Source organism: Amblyomma americanum, chromosome 10, assembly GCF_052857255.1.
Source record: "Amblyomma americanum isolate KBUSLIRL-KWMA chromosome 10, ASM5285725v1, whole genome shotgun sequence".
In the NCBI taxonomy this organism is placed as follows: domain Eukaryota; kingdom Metazoa; phylum Arthropoda; class Arachnida; order Ixodida; family Ixodidae; genus Amblyomma; species Amblyomma americanum.
The window spans coordinates 7,535,331-7,556,005 of NC_135506.1; the positions used below are offsets into that span (position 1 = coordinate 7,535,331).

General features: G+C 43.9%; 1 protein-coding gene across 1 annotated transcript in view; it reads left to right on the forward strand.

Annotated features, from left to right (window-relative positions):
• The first annotated feature begins 964 nt into the window (after positions 1-964).
• LOC144108894 (uncharacterized) overlaps positions 965-20,675 on the forward strand; it is a 41,451-nt gene continuing 21,740 nt past the window's right edge. Inside the window, exons 1-10 of the mRNA XM_077642124.1 lie at positions 965-1,099; positions 5,404-5,515; positions 6,964-7,040; positions 9,152-9,284; positions 11,087-11,235; positions 12,489-12,588; positions 13,094-13,218; positions 16,827-16,973; positions 17,933-18,050; positions 19,403-19,569. Of these exons, the coding sequence (XP_077498250.1) occupies positions 5,407-5,515; positions 6,964-7,040; positions 9,152-9,284; positions 11,087-11,235; positions 12,489-12,588; positions 13,094-13,218; positions 16,827-16,973; positions 17,933-18,050; positions 19,403-19,569 (1,125 nt within the window). The 5' untranslated portion in view covers positions 965-1,099; positions 5,404-5,406. The remainder of the gene's footprint in view (positions 1,100-5,403; positions 5,516-6,963; positions 7,041-9,151; positions 9,285-11,086; positions 11,236-12,488; positions 12,589-13,093; positions 13,219-16,826; positions 16,974-17,932; positions 18,051-19,402; positions 19,570-20,675) is intronic.

Consider the following 20,675-nt stretch of genomic DNA (forward strand, 5'->3'; position numbering starts at 1 on the left):
TTATCAGCTAATATCGTGAGTGTGACAAGGACTAAGCATGTTCCCAAAAAATCATGAAACGTTGTGTACGCCAAGGCTGGCGCCCGATGATCATAAGTCGATATCCCGAACGGTTCTAGATATGCTGGCGCCTCGGCTATGTAATCATCGGCTGGCAAGCTTATGGTAGGGCGAGAGCGAATTGATCAATAACTCGAAGTGGGAACAGTGTTGGTCAAATGTTTAGGGTAATCCCCCAAGGTGGAGTAGATTTGTAATAAGGAAGTAATTACTCATTGGAATCCCCATAAGCGCGGCCATACGTCCCAGTTAGTTCAGTTGTTAGAGCGACTGCTCCTGTGAAGCGGTGGTCCTGGGTTCGAGCTCCGGACAAGGACGAATTTTCCTTTAAGTGCAAAGTTTCTGAGAAAGCTGTTAAGCTTTGCTTTGCAGCCGTATGGCTGCGCTTGGGTGGATGCCAGTGAGTAATTACTCCCTTATTACAAATCTACTCCAGCTTGGGGTATTCCCCTAAAACATTTGACGTGAAAGAGCAACTGGGTATGTTTGAGGCTGGACCTTAATCAACGACCATTGCTAGCTAAATGGAAATGGGGCGAGATGCGATACCTGCCTCCTACCTCTTTCGCTCGCACCACCTTTCTCAGCGCCAGAGCATGCCGCTTCGGTGCCAATAAGCGAATAATGGGAATTATGGGAACGATGAGAGCGAACCCTCAGATCTCGTTCCACGTTGATACTCGTGTGTTCGAGGGGGCGTTGGGACCAGATCAATGTACTGCGCGGAGCTGCCTTTCGGCGAAGGGGCGGAAAGAGAGCAGGTGCCTCTTATGATGAAATGCGGTGACGTCTCGCTATCTAATCGGCAGCGGTCATTGTTTCTAGCCAGGTTTCCTTTCGCCTACGGTGATGCCGCCTCCTATCGCGCAGAGCTGGGCGCTTTATCACTGCGGCGTGAACAATGGATCGAAGGCTATCCTGGCCGCATTCTCAGAGCGTAGGGCGGAGGGGGCGTAAGATCAATTCGTTGAGGTGTACAGTAGTCGGAATACCCTGGTCCTGTGAGTGACTGCTCCGTGGGTGAGCCTGATCGACCGCGGTGAGTGCTTCTTGCCCCTTTAGACGCCCGCAGAGGTATTTAATTAAGAGCAAGAGGAGAAGTTTTCGCCGGCATGCAAAACCCCACCGAAATGCTACTTCGATTTGAAGAGGTCATAGAGAAAAATAGAACAGCTTAAATGGATACAATCATGCCGCCTTTTCTTAACGCTGAAACTTGCGTGCTATTTTTTGTTTTCTTTACTTCCTTCGTAGTGCGCAACTCCAAGAAAACTTCAATGTCCCCCTTTTTTGAAGCAGTTTTCAACCCTGGATTCTCCGTGCTTTTTCACCTAACTGCACGTGCTCACTTGTGTGTACTAAAGCTTTGTAAAGTAAAAACATTTCTTTCCATTTTGTCTTTTTATTTTTTCCTTTAAGTTTCACATCATATCTTATACAACACAAGCCGCCTTTCTGAGCACGAGGCTTGAGCATCATGTGCACGGTTACTTGTTTTCGATCCTGACCTCATCTGAAATCGGTTTTGAGAGACCTCCACTGCCTGCAGCACGTGGTGCTAAGAAATTCGGCTCGTTCGCAATGCTGAACAAATCGGGCATCAGGTTCTGGTATTCCGATTACTTCGGCCTCTAAACTCCAGGTTCAATCACTGTGGTGTTACTACCATTCCCAGCAATTCTGGACAAAAGCATTTTTGAGCGGGAAACCGTTTATGAACTAATTTTTTTCATTTCATATAATGTAAGATAGCACTATAACAATCAATATATCCGCAGATCACCCGACAGCTGGCTTATATTTTTTTCTATTCACGTTTTTTCTATCGTCAAAAGCGTTTCCAATTTGTTCTCTATGGCAGTCCTAACTGTACGATGCGACCAATGAAAACGCTTTAAAAAAAGATTTTGGTACATATCAGAATTATGGACTATTACCTGCAATACTTCCATAACAGTGTCTTACAATTTTTCAAATTTCAAAATTTTTTTTCCCGAGAAAGCTGGACATGTGCATGCTATAGGCTTCATAAAATCTCGTCTTCTAGGCGTCGAAGTGCGATAAAGTGTGATATAAAGCACAATCTCTATCGCTTGGACTTGAGAACGCAGTAATATCAGAATATCAGAATATATTTATTTAACATCATGGCGATGTTGGGTGCACCGGCAAGAAGCCAGTGGCAAGGCTTGACGAGGCCGGCGCACCCTAAGATCCAATGCGCCCGCGTTAGAGACCAGAACCTGAGCCTTCATTGCCACGTGCTCGGTGACATAACTCAGGGGTTGCGGCAGGTGAAACGGCGTCATCTATCTTAATAGATTTTTTTTTCATATTTTTACTCTATTATAAGGCTGAAGGTACGAGATAAACCTACTGTGTACGTTTTCAATGATTCAATTTAGTCATTTCGTTGCACACCGCAGGCCGTTGCTAAGCTGCTCTATAACAATTCGCACGAGTTCATTAGTAAGGGCTGCATCTAAACTCAATCAGCTTATACACGACGTACTTCACTATATTTGCCTTTTTTTAGGACTATAAAAATAGGTTTAATTAACTTGTGTATAACAAATATTTACTATTACGGGATTGTTGTCCACCTTTAGTGTTCAAAAGTACGTGTTGTTGAACGTAGTTTTGCAGAACAAAATTACTCGCTTCTTATGCAGCGAACACAATTTTTAAAACTGTCTTATCCAGTCACTATGCAGGATTTCTAGAAGTGCCAAAAAACGCTGGTTATGTTTCAGTTGTTACGCGGCATAAAGACGGCAATTCTGGGGATTTTCTGCGTATCTGCTTGAAATTAAATGTTAAAATATTCTTGATTAGCGCAAACTTCCAGAGCAGTGTGAATAGCCCTGACAATATAGTTTCCTGAAGTCGTACAATGTTCGCAGTTTTTTTTTTTGCAACCTGGAAGCTTGTTTGTCGTCCGTTATATTCGGATGTGGGTATGAAGTTAATGGTAAAAATTAAAGGCCGCCAAATTTTTGAAAAAAATATTCTGTTTCGACACCCTTTCCCCTTTCTTTATCCTTTGCTTTCGTGACACGCTAATCAATGCCCACTGTAATCAATGCCATCTGTATCACGCCATGGAGTGAGGAAAGCCTTACTTCGAACTTTGATAATGATGTGTGCTTGTTTCATATGAATGGCGGGTGTGGCTGGGGTACGATTGTGCGGTTCAGGTATTTCCTCTTTCTACACGTTGGCCGAATCCGGCGCCATGTGTGCGACTGTTTCAAAGCGTCCCTTGAGTGCACTCCTTCTCAGCTCGATCACGTGGTCACGTGACCACATGTGGCACACTTTCCAGAGCCCTTCCACTGCTTCGAAGTACCCAGCTTCCGCCCCCTGTTTGTGCGCGCACGGCCGACGAAAATCCGACCACCTACTTTCGTGCTCAAATATGCCTCCACAGAGCCGTTGAAAGCATGTATGTCTTATTTTACAGCGAAAGCTGTTATGTGCGCGTTTTCCGGCTCTGTGGTGTTGGCGTAACACTGCATTAGCATGCGGAAACGTTACGCATGACGTCACTGCAGCGCACGAGGCTGAAGGAACCGAACACAGTGACGTCGCAACTGACAGCGTAGGACGGTTACTCGAATTGTACCATAGAAGAAAAATAACAATGAATAACGAATACTTACCACCTCGAACATCTGTTTCTGAATCTCGCGTTAAAAGTAAAACTGTCCTGTGCGCTTTTTTTTTGTTTCTGGCCTGCGAAGTTTGCTTTCGAGAAACCGAGCCGGGGTCACCGTTTCGTAAGGGTTGGTTTCACGATTAATTCTCTTGCCTTTTTTTCTATTGGTCGACTCCCCGTCCGTAATACCAGAGCCGGTGAATGTCGTTGCTTGTTTAGCGGTCAGCAGTGATGTAATAGAAGATAATCCTCTATGGTGAAGAAGTAACGAATGTCCCGAGAAAAGAAGTTTGGCGTATACGTCAACACGGGGGAAAAAAGATATCACACAGCAGGCGACGACCACAAGTACTTAGTCACAGTCTAATGGCTGAGCCCGATTTCTTAAATAAAACGGAACGCAGGACAACTCTATCAAATTTTTGTTCTTAGTAAGAAGGCTTTTTTTTGCTATGCTGATGTTCTTTCGGCACCAAAATGCACACTTCTTGCCGAGGGATATCGGACTTAAAATTTCCCGCCAATCGATTGAGGCTTGTGACGTCACGGTCGAAAAAGATTCCGTGATCACCAGTTGGAAGTCAGTGGTGATGTAACCTAGCCTCAGAGATGATCACCAGTTGGAAGTCAGTGGTAATGTAACCTAGCCTCAGAGATCAGCATTTAAAAGAAAACTGCCTTCACTGCTAGGGGAAACGGCCAGCGGTCGTAATGCGTGTGTATCATTTTTTTTTACTTCTTCTAGCCTATAAAATCTTCGTTTTCAGTAAAAACAGCCCCTCTGTCGTTAAGACGCTGTAATCCAACTTTAAAGAAAGCCCCCTCTAAGTTGCCCTCAGTGTCCTGTTAAATTCGCATGTCAAGCATCTCTGTTTAGAGTGGGCGTCATATGTGCTTTACAGGTTTTATTTTTAATGCGGTTGCATTAGAAGTCTCATCGGGGAAAAAATGTGTCGTCAGTCATAAGAATTGCTTATCGGCTGAAGGGAAATGACGTCATCAGAGCTAATAATTCTCATTGGCTGCAGGTAAATGACGTCACCAGACCGGAAGTGACATTATTTCCGGTAAAGGCATTAACAGCTTCTAATGCTATAGCATTCCAAACATATAATGTAATTAAGTGTCTCTAATTTTTTTTCAGTCCTTGTATTACGCATACATTGTGGCTAGTATATGTGTGCGCTTTTCCTCGACAGAAAAAACTGTTCCACTGCTGCTTAGCGTGGTCTTCTATATGTGACTTATCTTTTGTTCGCGTTAATTCTTCTTCGAAATAACAAGTACCAGCTTGCCGAAAATGGAGCTCTAATACAATAGAACGGAATAGGACTTTATTTGTGCGTCATTAAAAGAAGCAGGAAGGCTACAGAAAATGCTGCCAACGGTCAGCTCGAAACGGCCGCAGGCTCCCTTCAGGGGCAATTTTCATAACGGCCGCAGAAAATGATTTGAACAGCATCCTGGTCACAACAAAAGAAATACATGAAAAATGCATATCAAATTGCTGATAAAAGTATCGTTGCAAAATAGGAGCCCTGGCTTTATTTATGACCAGACCATTGCATTGAGGCGAAATTTGAGGCTTTCCATTGTGGAAGTGTGACCATTGTGACGAGTTTCTGAAGAGCCAACCCGCAAAGCCGTTGCGACAGTTCACTAAAGAGTTCGTCTTCTCTCCGCAGGCCATGAAGGGAACATCGGCGGTCACCGCGGCGCTGGCGGTTTCGATATTGGTGCTTCTACCGGCAGCCATTCACGCACAATGCAACGCGAAGCCAGCGAAGGAAGTTGCACGTGAGTAGAAAACCTGTTGTTTACAAACGCGATAGCATTTAGGTTGCCTCACAAAAAAATTTCCGGCTTCTCTGTCACGAAATTTCTTATTGGTTGAAAGAGGTTGCGTGACCTTGTGACGTCATCACAATTTGCGCACCGTGTCAGGTGGCAACGGGCCCACCGGATTGTGAGCAACTTGCCCGGTGACAACGGGTCATTAAATTGATGACTGGTCGAGAGAGGTACCGTGACCTCTCTCGGTAACGTGGTAACGTGGTAAGAGGTAACGTGGCCACAGTGGCAGGTGGCAACTTGAACCAAGAGTCAAGCAACCTTGTGGAAAATCTAAGGAGCCCCAAAATTTTGGAAGTAGAGCCATCTTAGAAAATGGATTGAAGTGGATTAGTAAGGTTTAGGGGGGCGGGGGTATTGTGCATTAGTTGGTCGGATTAGTATAATCTCATATGATAATCCAATGGTGGATACTGGACATTCTAGAAATGATGACTCATGCATGCCATATAAAGGCGATGAAACCAGTTCGAACCAGAGATTTGGCGGGAAAATCGCAAGAGCATTAGACATTCACTGTTGACGCCATAGCAGGCAACCTAGATGCTATCGCATTTTTCTTTAAGAATGTGCTTATGGCGGCCCCCAAGTTTTTATGAGCCGGCTTCTCATCTGAAAAAAAAACTGTTTATTTATTTATGAATTTTTGTTTGTTTTAGTTTGTTGTTTGTTTGTTTGTTTGTTTGTTTTTAACAAGAAGCAGAACGTTCGTGTGGGCTAGTTGGTTCATGATCGAAGGAAAAAATGCGCAAAATGACGAGGACGAAAGGTCATTCCCCTAGGCGGCCCTTCCCCCACCGCATTGCCATCCCTTAGAGCGAGAGTCTGCTGAGCTTGACCAATCACGGGCTGTGTTTCGCAGCTGCTACCGTTGACCTAAGCGTCGACAAAAAGAAAAAAAAAACCTGCTACAGTTCGTTTGTTCCTCTTACATCGCCCACGGCCTTGCTGATGAGAGGGAAAACAGAGAAACTACTGCGATTTCAGCAAAACATAGCTATAAACGAGTTGTCAACAAACAAGGTCGTATTTTCAAAGTACAGTTTATAAAATATTATGATGCAGTTTTCTTTTTCTTCATGTAATGTCAGTAAATAAACTTACAAGTACCTTGTGATTCAAATTGCGTGGTAAGCCGAAGTCACAGGCGAAGTCATTTCCACACATTACCTCAAGCATTATTTCACGCATTATTGATGTGACATTTTGTGACAGCGTTGTTAGTCCCAAATATTTTAACCCATATTTCCTTTTCCCTTCCTTCTGGCTAAGAGTGTACCCCAGAAAGCATGAAACTGCATGGACTATTTAGAAAAATCACTTTTTTTTCTCATCAGCTGACCTTGAACGCCACACGGCCTCAGTTCATATTCCTCTCGATCATTTTGTTGCAGCCAAGGCGATCCCGAATATACTGAATGCTTACAAGGCCGGCTGGAAACTCACCGCGGAGATCAATGACGAAAAAGAGGTAAGGATATCCATGCGGCAAAAAACAACAACTACTAAGTCGTGAGGAAATCTCATCGAATCTCGTTATTTAACCGGGGCTAAGGCACTAACATTTTTATTGGATTCTTATCTGTAGAACAGCTCGTATGCCATCATTTATCGGGAGCCGCCAACCACAATTCATCAAAATGAAATGTGCAGCGTATAGAGAAATTAACCACTAATAGCTGAAAACTTCTCCGTGCTAACATATCCAGCAATCCTGGACTAAAGTATTTTTGAGCGGGAAACCGTATATGAACGCAATTTTTTCATATAATGTAAGATTTCACTACAACAATCAATTTACTCGCAGATCACCCCACGACAGTCTTGCTTGTTTTGTTTTTTTTTATTAACGTTTTTGCTACCGTCAAAAGCGTTCCCGACTGGTTTTCTAATGAAGTCTTAACTGTTTGATGCGATCGATGGAAAGTTGGACTTGAGCAGCGTCTATACGTCGCTGTTACAGTATGTAGTAGATCGTGATCTAAAACGTGTGTTATACGGCTGGCCAGTGGATTCATTTTCAGTTTCCCAATGTTATTTCAGTACATGAATCCGGTACTAGCCGGACGTTATATCAGTCCACAACACTTTCGACGTCATCGACGACGTCGTGAATTTGGAACGAGTGGAGGGAAAAACTATGTCCTTGTCTGCGCAATTTCGTCCCTAATTAGTAAGGCCAAACGAACGTCAACAAAGCCACAAAAAGTCCAGCGTGGTTAGGGGGAACCCCCAAAAATGAGTAGGTGTGACATAAGGCAGTAATCACTCAGCATGTATTTGAGCTTTGCGATACGGCTTAAAGCAAGTATAACTGCGCCTTTGTCGTATTCAAATAACAAAGTACCCAATCAGAGTTGTCGATCAATTCGGCCTAGTCCTGCCATCCTCCAGCCATCTTCGCCGGTTAATTTGTAGAACGAAACGCAGTGATCAAGGGTATGTTCCCCGGATTATTATTATTTGCCCTTTCATATGTATGTATCACTGCTGAACACCACTGCATAACCCTACCCTTATGTAATATCCCTAACGGGACATTTAAGGGTTAATACTTGATGAGGATGAATATTTTTTCATCTTCGAAGTTCCCGTGAAAGCTGTACAGCTCTCCTCTGTAGCCATATTGATGAGCATGGTTTTTTTTAAATAACATTTATTTCACATAGAGTGCCAAAATATAAAATATAACTGCAGGGACCCAGCATAAATTGTTTAAGGGTCCCAACATAATGATAATGATATAATGAGCGATTACTTTTCCATAAAAAGCCAAACTGTCTAATCTCATTGTGAATGAAAATTGCATGAAGTTCTCCTCAGTTTACTTTGAATGGAATCTCTAAGTCAAACAGATTTTAACTAGCTTTAACTTGGCCACAGCCCTATGTCAAAAAATGGAAGTTTATTATAGCTTTTTCCAGTCTTCACAGCACAAGAGAACTTTATATCTCATTGTCTGAGGCTTGATAATTCGTTTGTTTACTGCGTTCTTAATTTACATATGCACATGCGTTGATAGATATTTGACAATGAGCTCACATGATAATACGTCCGTTCATTTCTTTACTACACTCCATATGACTGGGCACCATGCTGTAAACCTGAAATGAGTCGGGACCTGTCTGAAGCCGGCTCGTAGTAAATAAAGCTTGACTGACTGACTGACCGTGGCTGACTGACTGACTGATTGATTGATTGATTGATTGATTGATTGATTGATTGATTGGTTGATTGATTGAGTGATTGATTGATTGATTGATTGATTGATTGATTGATTGATTGATTGATTGATTGATTGATTGATTGAACCTGTGATCACCGCCATGCTACGGCAATCGCTGTGGAGACTGAACGAAGCAGCAAAGCTAGCAAACGATAGGGCGACGCAGGCATTAAACACGAAAGCTAGCAACTTTGCCTAGTGGACTTGCTGCTTTTTTCTGGTAGATAACAAATGTTGTTACAGGGCCGACCGCTCGGGCACTGCTGATGAACGTGAGATATTCAGTAAAGCAATGAGAAAGAATTGGCGAGGTGGACAGTTTACAATCAGAACTCCTTTCTCTGTTCTTTCCACAGAAATCGACGTTCTACCTGATCGAGTATTACGATCCCGCAACGAAGGAAGGTTTCCTGAAGTTCCAGGAGAAGGACGGCGAAGACTTGAACCTCTACTACATATCCACGACCAGGGAGATATTCTTGTACACGGGTGAGTACTCCTAACCTTTTTTTTTGTTCTTTTTCTTAAATCGGAAATTATTTTGCCCTCCGGTGTCGACGTTCTTTTTGGAACTTTGCGTCATAAGTTGAGACAGAACCTGTTTTTAAAATCGCGTTGAAAAAATGTTTTGTTTCCTTAAAACCTATCTTTCCGTGCCAAGCTGGCTTCCAGGTCGCGTTGTCGCCGTTCCTTGACGTGTCCCATCCGGCAAAAAAACTGGTGGCTTGTAGTGCAGCCAACAAAACTGCAAAGGTTTTGCGCAAAAGCTTTAGTATTTTAAGTAAACGGGGCACATCTGTCTCAGTCCCTGCTGAGTGTTTTGTGACACTACGCTTTTTTACTATTGCACTGGGTTCGGCAGCTTCAGAAACCGAAACTGCATTGAAAAAAAAAAATATCATCCCGCTTCTTTTTTCCTCCCTTCCCTCATGGCGAAATTCAGGTGTCCACCATGAGTGCAACAATTAATGTGCCTTTCCTTATAATACTTTTCCATTTGGCCGCCGCGGTGGCTGAGTGGTTATGGCGCTCGGCTGCTGGCCCGAAAGACGCGGGTTCGATCCCGGCCGCGGCGGTCGAATTTCGATGGAGGCGAAATTCTAGAGGCCCGTGTACTGTGCGATGTCAGTGCACGTTAAAGAACCCCAGGTGGTCGAAATTTCCGGAGCCCTTCACTACGGCGTCTCTCATAGCCTAAGTCGCTTTGGGACGTTAAACCCCCATAAACCAAACCAAACTTTTCCATTTGCTTTTCGCACCTTAACATAAGGTATCAAAAGAAATTAATGGAACACTGGGGACCAATCGAAGGTAGTCAGTATCGGTAGATTACCGGGATCTGATAAAAAAGACGCTGCTTTCCCTTAATTTAAAATCTAGAATGCCTGTGGGAAAATGAAATATAGTTGTCGCCGTCGGCTGCCGTTTCCGCAAATAAACTCCGGTATATCAAGACTAAAGACAGTCTGTCGGGAATCCCTAAGGCTACTCTACACAGCCATTCCCGTCAAACGATGATCACGGACTCATTTAGTGTCTCAACATCATGACCTTTAATCGAGTGGTGGAAAAATTTTAAATCCCGTTTTTTCATCAACCGAGCGCTTTGCTGTCGGGGAGACATCAACATGACCGGAAGGAGCCACAGTTTCGATTTTTACAAATAATGAAAATTGTATCAAGGTCTCCTTAGTGTCCCCTTAAAGGGCACGCTGGGCAATTTTATCCAATTATAGTTCTAAGTAAAAATCGGTTGTATGGCTTCTTCCCGTTATGTTGGCGTTTGCCCGGCAGCAAATTGCGGATGTGTTTATTTAAAAAAAAACTGCATTCAAAAAATTTCTCACCACGCGATTAAAATTCATGACGTTCAGGCCGCAAATGAGTCCGTGATCACAGCTTTGAAGTCAATGGCTGTGTATGCTAGCCTCCGGGATCCGGGCGAAAAAAAAATGCGGCCTCGTACCACAGTTTACTTGCGAAATCGGCCATTTACGGTGACAAGCTTCCCAAGCAGCGAAGGTAACTGGGCCAATATTGGGAATGTATTGGGAAAGGTTAGTCCTATAAACGACCAGTGTGAATCCATCCCCTTCCAACACTGGGCCAATATTGGGAGTGTATTTCATTTCTTGGCCCTTTCTACCTTATAAAGGCTCCAATTCCAGCTTAAGTAGCTTCATTTTCAAAATGACGTTACTACTACTGTCCAACTTAAATTTCTCCTTAGTGTCCCTTTAACGAAAAAAATAAAACCTCCATCATTTCACTCTTCCGCTACCTGCGCACAGGGCGCGAATGTAAGGTCGCGAGCCTGCAGTCTCCACCGAAGCCAGTCGACGCCTTGATCCACGAGTGGAGCAGTTGGCGTGGGAACACCACCATTCTGGGCCCCTCTGCACTGTTCGTCAAAGCCTGGATGAGCCAGAGCAAGGAGCTGGTACGTGACCTCCTTCGTTACAGTCACATGACGCCTTGCGATGCTCTAGCAGCGGAGGCTCTCTCAATTACCAGTTAAATGAGCTCACAGTGCTCCAACCAACGTAACCCGTCGCTCCAAACAACATACCAAGCAACATCGGCGCACCCAACCTAACCCGAGCCCCTAGGCCCATGGTGTTCCTCAAAAATTCAGGCGGCCACTTTGGTGACCTAAATTGCGATGAGGCGAAATTCTTTAGCGCGGGGTTGCTGCTTGTGTCGCTGATGTGTGGCGAAGATGTTGGTTAAAGACTACACAATTAGTAATTTAACTAATTGAGCAGTTTTCAAACAATGAAGTAGTTAATACTGATTAATCGGTTATCGAATTACTAATTAACTAATTGCTAACAATATTTGTCTGATTACTAATTAACTAAGCATGGTTAGTGCACTATATATATAGATACGACTACTAGACCACTGATGACGTCATCAGTTTGATTGACAGCTATAGTGGGATACTTTTCTGCGAACATCCCCGCTGGTGAGTCACGTGCCTATAAAGGCTTTCGGTTTAAAATTACTTGGAGGCAGCAGAGTCGCCGTGGTAGTTCGTCCACCATATGAATGAATGCCAAGAAGTGTGGACTTCCCGGTTTTTGCTGATAACTGGTTACGAGCATACCTGGTCAGAGCTAGTAGCAGTATCGATGGCGATGTAGGTACAGCCACCATTCCTAAATACAGTGTTCAGAGAAAACGAAGGCAAAATTTAATCATCGGCTGTCAATGTCACTAAACAAACCGGATATAAAAATGTTGGATTAAAGGAAAAGCAGTCACCTGAAGAAAAAAATTCCGGATTAAAAATTTGCGTAGTCTGAACGGAATTAGAATCTGTATTTGCGAAAACATAAACTTCAAGATAGCAGTAGTTAAGGTTAAGATAAATGTTCATAAAAAAAAGGGGGGGGGGGGAGGACAGAATACCGAACCTGATGGCACCTAGGCCCCAACTCCCGTTTTTAAGGAGTCCGTTTTATCGTCCATTCATTTTTGAATGTCATGCCTACTAAGGATAATTACGCGGAAAAAAAACAACAGTCCAGTTTGAGCGTTAGACCAGCTTTCCTGGGCGTTTCCCAAACCTGTCGGTGCGCTTTCTGGTTCTGAACTTTTTCATGGAGCTTTATTTCATTCGAGGTTGCGCAATAGGATTCCCACAGCTTCAGGACGAAAACATGTTAAGGAGAGCTTTCTTCCTTTCAGTATTACCAAGGCAACAGTGATCCCATCCGTGGGATAAGCAGCTTGCAATGGGCCGCTTGCTACCCTGGGGACACCGAGCCAACGCGCGTTTGGTTTGCAGGTATGATGTTCCGATTCATTCATTCATTCATTCATTCATTCATTCATTCATTCATTCATTCATTCATTCATTCATTCATTCATTCATTCTTTCTTTCTTTCCTTACTTTGTTCATTCATTCATTCATTTGTTAAAATATTTATTTATTTATTTATTTATTTACTTACTTATTTACAAAAGAGGTATGATTTAGCGAGGAAGGCGAAATATAAAAATAAAAATCACGCGAGCCAAAAAGCAAATAAAAACTACAGAAAGTTCTGAGCTCTGAGGTAGCATTGTTATATAACAACCGATATTGGTTTCGCGTCATTTTCCACAGTTCACACAATGCACTTTGACCAGTTCATACGAGGACAAGAGAAGAGAGACCAGACAGACGATAGCTAATTTTTTTCCCCCAGCATTTGTCCTGTCTGTATTCGCTCGACATTGTCTGAATGCGTCAGTGAAAATGCGTCCGATGATCAACAGACTAGGCCACTTAAGAGCATTGGTTTTGCAGACGTCGAAGCAAGCCCCGGCTATGGCACTTTAAAGTCTCTGCCACTCAGGATAAAGGCGGCTCCGCAGACAATCGACATCATGATGATGCAGCCTTATCCCTACGACGTGGATGAAGTCTTCAAAGTGAGCACCTCCTCTTCTCTCTCGATAGAATGAACTGACTTCACAGTGACACGTTCTAGCTGTGTCGGGGAAGTCATCTGAGATCTGCGGCGCCGTGACGTAAAATGGGCCACTCAAGAGCCGAGGTACTTTGAACAACGAAGCCCGACGCGTGCTTGTTTTGAAGCGAAAATCTTCACTCCGGTGGGTAAAGTAGTCGTCGCGTAGGCCGGAGAATGACCTTGAACGGCCTTCAGCCCAACCACGTTAGCCGTGTATGACCATAATATATGTGGTGCAGTTATGGTGTCGAATCCTTGACCCTTGGCCTTGACCCATGGCCTTTAGTTGACCTCTGACCCTTGCCCTTTGACATTGGGTGACTTTGGGTTTACCTTTGACCTTAAGAACATCTGTTGGGGTGATGTGAAGCCACGTGATGACACCCGAAGAAGGATCGACGTCTGAGCTAATTGGTAATGCATCACGAAGAAGTTTCGCGCACTCACTACGAACGACAAGGTAGACGAGACAACACAGGCGTGTACTCGCAACTGGGCGTTTGTTACAAAAACACAGAATATGAAGAGAAAGACACAAAACACCAACAACAAAACAAGCATTCAGGCAGGTGCATAGAAGGTAATCAAGCAGGTGCATCTAGATATAAAAACTCTCGCTCATGCAAGACCACCACAGGGTTAGCCACACACGATTGCTCGATATGCCCCAGCAATTTCTCTAGTCAACTGATCTGGATGGCGAAACAAAATAGTGGTTTTATCAAGCAAAGGCTTGCAGCCTGTACATTTAAAACAGTGCTTAGAAAGATTGGACGAGGGCGGCTTTGATTTTTAGTTTTTTAGGGAGAAAAAAGCCCCCAAAAAAGTCCCTAAAAAAGCCGCCCTCGTCCAATCTTTCTAAGCACTGTTTTAAATGTACAGGCTGCAAGCCTTTGCTTGATAAAACCACCATCTTGTTTCGCCATCCAGATCAGTTGACTAGAGAAATTGCTGGGGCATATCGAGCAATCGTGTGTGGCTAACCCTATGGTGGTCTTGCATTAGCGAGAGTTTTTATATCTAGATGCACCTGCTTGATTACCTACTATGTGCCTGCGTAAATGCTTGTTTTGTTGTTGGTGTTTTGTATCTTTCCCTTTATATTCTGCGTTTTTGTAATAAACGCCCAGTTGCGAGTACACGCCTGTGTTGTCTCGTCTACCTTGTAGTTCGTCGTGAGTGCGCGAAACTTTTTCGTCGTGATGACATCCGATGGGGGTGTCGTAAGACCATGTGATACGACGTCATAGCCACGTGGTCGTGCGGGTATCTAAAGAGCGGCTGTCGCGACGAGCCTCAGCCGTTACGGGACCGTTATGTTTATATACATTCGTTCCGCTATTCGTTCCTTTTTTACTTCCCTGTTCCTCGTCTCTTCAGGGGCGTATTTTTCATCTTCGTAAATATTTTATAACTGGTTTTACCCAGAGCAAGGTTAAACCCAATAATGCCCTGCGTACCACGAGTCTTACAAAGCGAAAAAAAGAAAATAGCGAACAGCTTACAGTTGTGCTCGAAGACCTAATGGCGTAGTTCAATCATCGATCCGGAGCAATCTGTCTTGCTCCACGAAAGCGAAGAGCGTGTTTCAGTGGTCGCTTTGGGTTCAGATCTTCTGTTCTGATTGAACCGCGACAGTATGACCCCAAGAATCCCTGGACTTCTTGTGCCTTCGCGGGTTCGGGGCGCTCCTCCGGATCACCGACTGCAATACGCCATAAGTAGATTGCAAACACATTTGCATGAAGGAACAGTCGTTTGCAACATGCTCATAAAAAAAGATTAAAAGCTGCCAAGCATGCAAGGAGCCTGCTGAAAGATGAATTCATGCAAAACTTAGCGCTAACGGCAATGCATCCTAAAGTTTCTGTGGTCGTAATGCTGCACTGGCAGGCGATGACGCAGTTTTGTATTTTTCTGTTCACTTACTGAGTGCGCCCGCGTGTTTGCACGCAGTTTTGTCGTCCTTGGATATTCAGAAATCAATTCATCAAAATTGGTTAAATTCAATTATGCTCCATTCGCCTTTTGGTTAACAAACTTCCTAGTTTTTTTTTTTTGCTTTCCTGAAATGATGGTTTATGGTTTATGCGGCTTTAACGTCCCAAAGCGACTCAGGCTATGAGAGACGCCGTAGTGAAGGGCTCCGGAAATTTCGAGCAACTGGGGTTCTTTAACGTGCACTGACATCGCACAGAACACGGGCCTCTAGAATTTCGCCTCCATCGAAATTCGACCGCCGCGGCCGGGATCGAACCCGCGTCTTTCGGACCGGTAGCCGAGCGCCGTAACCACTGAGCCACCGCGGCGGCTCTTTCCTGAAATGAGGGGAGGCTTAGTGAGGAAATCCTGGAAGTTCGTAGCTTTTATCCACCGTTTCCATTTCAGGGATAAATGGCCGTTCCCGACCTTTCTCGAGGATATATTTTAATGAAACCTATATCATAGGTTTCCCTCTTGTTACTCATTACTTCTACCAAGTTTGGCAGCCATACAATGTTTCGTTCTGGCGGAAAATAATTTTAAAGTTTGCTTTTTGTTCTGAGGCCTCAAGTTCGGCCTCGAAGTAAAGAGTTTGACGGAAGCCCGTCTGGTCGGGATGGAACATGACGAAAAATAAAAGGCAGCGAACAAAAGAAATATGCTGTGATGTTTCGGCTCTCACACGGGAGCCTTGTTCCCAATGAAGGCGTAGCGGAAAATCGTTGCCTTAAACACGGCGCATATCAGATCCCAGACATCTTGCGTATACTTGGTGTCAAGTTTATCCTCGAGTTAGGCCTCAAGAGCAACACTGACGTCACTAACTTTTTCCGCATGTTAACATCCGCTCCCCGCTTCTATAACAAGATTTTAAAGCTGGTATTACATCGTCTGAAGCATTTTATAATGGGCTTATACATTTCAGTTACTATTTCAGCCATTCAACGTGCATATGAGGGTTTTTGTACTATTTTTGTGATGTCATCGCTGCGTCACGCGAAGCATTGTCCCTGGCCATTAACTAAGTTAATAATAATAATAATTGGTTTTTGGGGAAAGGAAATGGCGCAGTATCTCTCTGATATATCGTTGGACACCTGAACCGCGCCGTAAGGGAAGGGATAAAGGAGGGAGTGAAAGAAAGGAAGAAATAGGTGCCGTAGTGGAGGGCTCCGGAACAATTTCGACCACCTGGGGATCTTTAACGTGCACTGACATCGCACAGCACACGGGCGCTTTAGCGTTTTTATTGACTAAGTTCCGGTTTCGGTTTGCTGTTTTCGCTATTTAAAATGTTTTCACTTGGAGGCGAGAGAAGATTCCAAGGTACTTTGGTGTCATTGATTCCCACTCTTGGGCGCACGAAGTTCCAAAAAGTTTATTTCGGAAATTGCGCCGATATGTTTTGCTGTTAAAAAAAAAAGGTGGCACTTAGCATCAGAAAAGGAGTGGAAAAAAGACGAGGCTTTTTTAGCACACATAAAAAAGACCTGTTAATGAGTTAATTAACTGAAATCGCGACAACATACAAAAAACTATAACAATGAACACTGACCCCTTCACGTTTCATCCTGCGCCTTTCAGATCCCGATGGGAAAAGGTTGTCAACGCTTGACCAAAGATGTTCCCGCCCCACCCAATTTCTCCAACCTGGACCTTGAGTTCCACGTCGAAATGGCTTTCACCAACCCCACGGAGCTGGGAAAGGACCATTATTTGTCCCACCTGGAAGTAAGCCTTGACGTGGTGCACTTGCAACTTTAAAAGCGTGCAGACGTTGTTTGGTGCTACCAGTTATGTTCCTCTATTTTTCGTGTTGCGAAGTTGTAAGTTGAAGTTGTAAAAGAACAGAATTATGTATAACCCAGTCGTAAAAGACGACAGAATTGCGCCCAGTATACGACAAAATGTGCCTTTCAATCTGTGTAATGATGCATTTTCCCTTAGTATTATAGCATTTTTTTCTAGCCTTGTAGTATTGTTCTGTAGCAAGTCTCTGCTGCTGTTGTCTCGACAATATAAAGAGAAATACTACAGAAAATAGGTTGTTAAAACAAACAGTTCTCTTCTTACAAGTTTATGTCCCAAAATATTTAGAAAAAAATTTGTTTCGACAACAAAAAAATTGGTATGTTTTTTTTCGATCGGTAACATGAATGCGAATATATTATTTGTTTTTTGTATGCAAATTATTGCTTGCATTTAAAGTGCATCAGTCTTGTATTTGAGCAGTCTGGGTTCGTGCTAGGGCCCCAACACAGTCGAAAAACACATAAGAAAATTTTCTCTGGTCACAACAGATTTTCTGTAATGTTTTTGCCCATGAAATTGCAGTAGAAACATACATTTGTGCAGTTACTACAGAAAATCACTATAGAAAAAGACCACAGTACTACAAACTACACAACTACAGAAAAATGCAGAAAAATGTATAGAAAATTACAGAACATGACACGGTTTTGTAGTTATTTTTCGACTGGGAAGGGATGTCCGGCTAATTAGGTTTCACTTTTATCTCTGGTCCCGCCATTTTTAGAGTTAGTGAAAAATAATCTTCAATCATGAAGACAAAGTCTTTGGCTGCCGTATTTCTGCCTTGAAAGATCCGTGAAGGCATAGTTATCAGAAAATTGACTCATGAAAATGGATCATTGAAGCTTCAAGACAGTTTTCTTTTTTCTCTCTCTCAGATTATTCGCGACCAAAAAGACAGTCTCATCAGTGTGATCGGCGCCGACTGGCAGTCTGCAGAGCGAGTTATCCATTCGCCTATCGTCAACATGCAACGCATCTACGATTACGGCAACGGTGAGCAACTTAACCGCACGCGGCCACTGAGAAAGGCCGCGAGAAAGGCTTGAAGAGGACTTTCGTTGCTGTAAAAAGTTGCTCGGTAAAATTTATCCTGTATAGAGTTAGGTTACATGAATGCGTCCTTTATTTTAATTGCTCTATTGTGCAAATTGCCTCGTCTAATATTGCTTTATCTACAGTTACATGTATAGCTGTAGTAAAAAGAAACTCAAAAACGAAGCAGCAAATGCTCCTTAAAGGCAGTCGTTTAATTAATGGCGTCTACCAACTGTCATGATGTCACGGTCAACCGTCTACACATTCCTTGCAAGCGTCTTGCATTAAAACTTAATCCTTGCTTATTTAGCTCCAGGGCCGCTGAGAGAAAGAACTTCTTTTCCTACTAGTCATACTCAATTCACAGGTCTCTGGCATAAATAGCTCCGCCTGCACGAAACGCTGCTCGTCTGCTGCGAAGAATGCGACTAAGTACATGAAATGGCACAGTTAACAGAAGCTCCATGCTGTTATAGTGAAAGGCGCGTCGAAAAATCACGATAATAGAGTGACCCGTATGCAAAGAACCCGGCCATTACAGGCGTTATCGAATCCTGCATGCGCGATCCTGTTGACGGATCGCGCAAATGGGACAAGATCTAGACTCACTGGAAAAGCTTTCAAAGGACCGCATTCTTTTTCTCACGTCACCCAATGTTGCCAGAAGAATGAGAACCAATTTTTGCATGGATTCTGATAACTGCTGCACTGAAGACTGTGGGTTGCCTTCTGCGCTCTGCACAGCTGCACAGGGCGGCACTTAAACGAACCGCAACTGTTCTTTCTTCCCGCTTACGCTTGAGTATTAGTTCATGATATCGCCTATGTTGGATGGGCTAACGATGCAGGGTTCTATAGTCGGATACAACTTAAGTGCGCCGTGAAGCTCCGCCAACATTTAGGACCTGCGCACAGAATTCCTTCACGACAAAAAAGTAGTCCGTAGTTAAACCTTCTCTCGTCACCGAAACAAGAAGCTAATCACGAGAAAAATGTTATGAACTCTAGACTTTTGATCCCTTGCTTGTTTAATAAAGCCAAACGTTAAAATGATGATTTCGTTTACTTTTGTGACTGGTTAGCGGAGTAATACAGTAAGGCGCGGATAGTGGCCCAGTGTTAACAACTGCTGTTTTTAGAAGTTAACACTTGTAAGGGTGACGTTGCGAAGGCACCTCGTAGTGATTGTTGAGCGGGGAACGGTGGGCTTTGGCAGCCATATTCTTTCCAAATCCGATCGCATGGAGTGGGGGGAAACGTGGTACTCTGACAAGTTACCGGCAACTCTAAAAAAAAAGTGCAACGCGCAGGTCACGTGTACAGCTACGTCGATAGCAGCGGCATGGTTGGCTGCAAGATCGAAGCTGTAAAGGACGTGATACCCAACATCCAGCTCCCGGACAAAAGCGAAATCAACATGCTCGACACGATACTGCCCACGTACAAGGCTCTCGAGAACGCGAGCTACCTCGGAATAGTGAGTAACGAGAGACGCTGTTTCGTCTTGCATGCTCTGTTTTAGGTCTTCCTGGCAGAACTGCTTCTGTCTGGCTGCTTGAAGCATCGAACCAGCGAAGAAAAGCATTGATCGGTTTAGCTGATACCTACGAAGCAAGATTGTAACGTATGACGTTCTAGCTAACGTCATAATGAGTCCACAACGTGGTTGCATAATCCGCGATTTTCTTGGCGATGCAGCGAAAGTTACAGAGGCGAAGCACGCCCTGTCGTCATATGCAGCAAAAAAAGAGTCCCCGGTTCTAATTAATAGTTTGTCTCTAAACTCATTATATGGGTAATATTCGTTATTCAGGGCATATTTCTAATATAACTGCCATCTTTCAACGTTAGAGAGTGAAGATAAAAAACAGTTTCCTGGTCTGCAACGAATTTGTTATTCACTCCTTGTTACAACCCGCCGCGGTGGCTCAGTGGTTAGGGCGCTCGACTACTGATCCGGAGTTCCCGGGTTCGAACCCGACCGCGGCGGCTGCGTTTTTATGGAGGAAAAACGCTAAGGCGCCCGTGTGCTGTGCGATGTCAGTGCACGTTAAAGATCCCCAGCTGGTCGAAATTATTCCGGAGCCCTCCACTACAGCGCCTATTGCTTCCTTTCTTCTTTCACTCCCTCCTTTATCCCTTCCCTCACGGCGCAGTTCAGGTGTCCAACGATATATGAGACAGATACTGCGCCATTTCCTTTCCCCAAAAAACCAATTATAATTATATATTGTTACAAGAAGCTGCCATAGATGGCGCCAGCTACATCAGAGATTGAGCGAAACAACCGCGCAGATAGCAAGGCGCCAAGCGAGAAAACACACTGTCGTGCAGCTCAACTATCTGACAGAGTGACATATATAGTTATAGAGGCTCCGTCTCAGTAGCCTTCCGTTCATCGGCAAACAATGTAACCGCTCAGAGTACAGCGGTTGTTGTCACTGCCCATCCTCTCCGTTTCTAGCTGTCACCGTTTTCGGACTACCTTCGTAGCTAAAAGGTTTTTTCACCAAAAATACACGTGTGTACGTTCTTTATGACATTCCACAATTAATAGAAAGTAGAACCGGCGAGGCCTCAGCG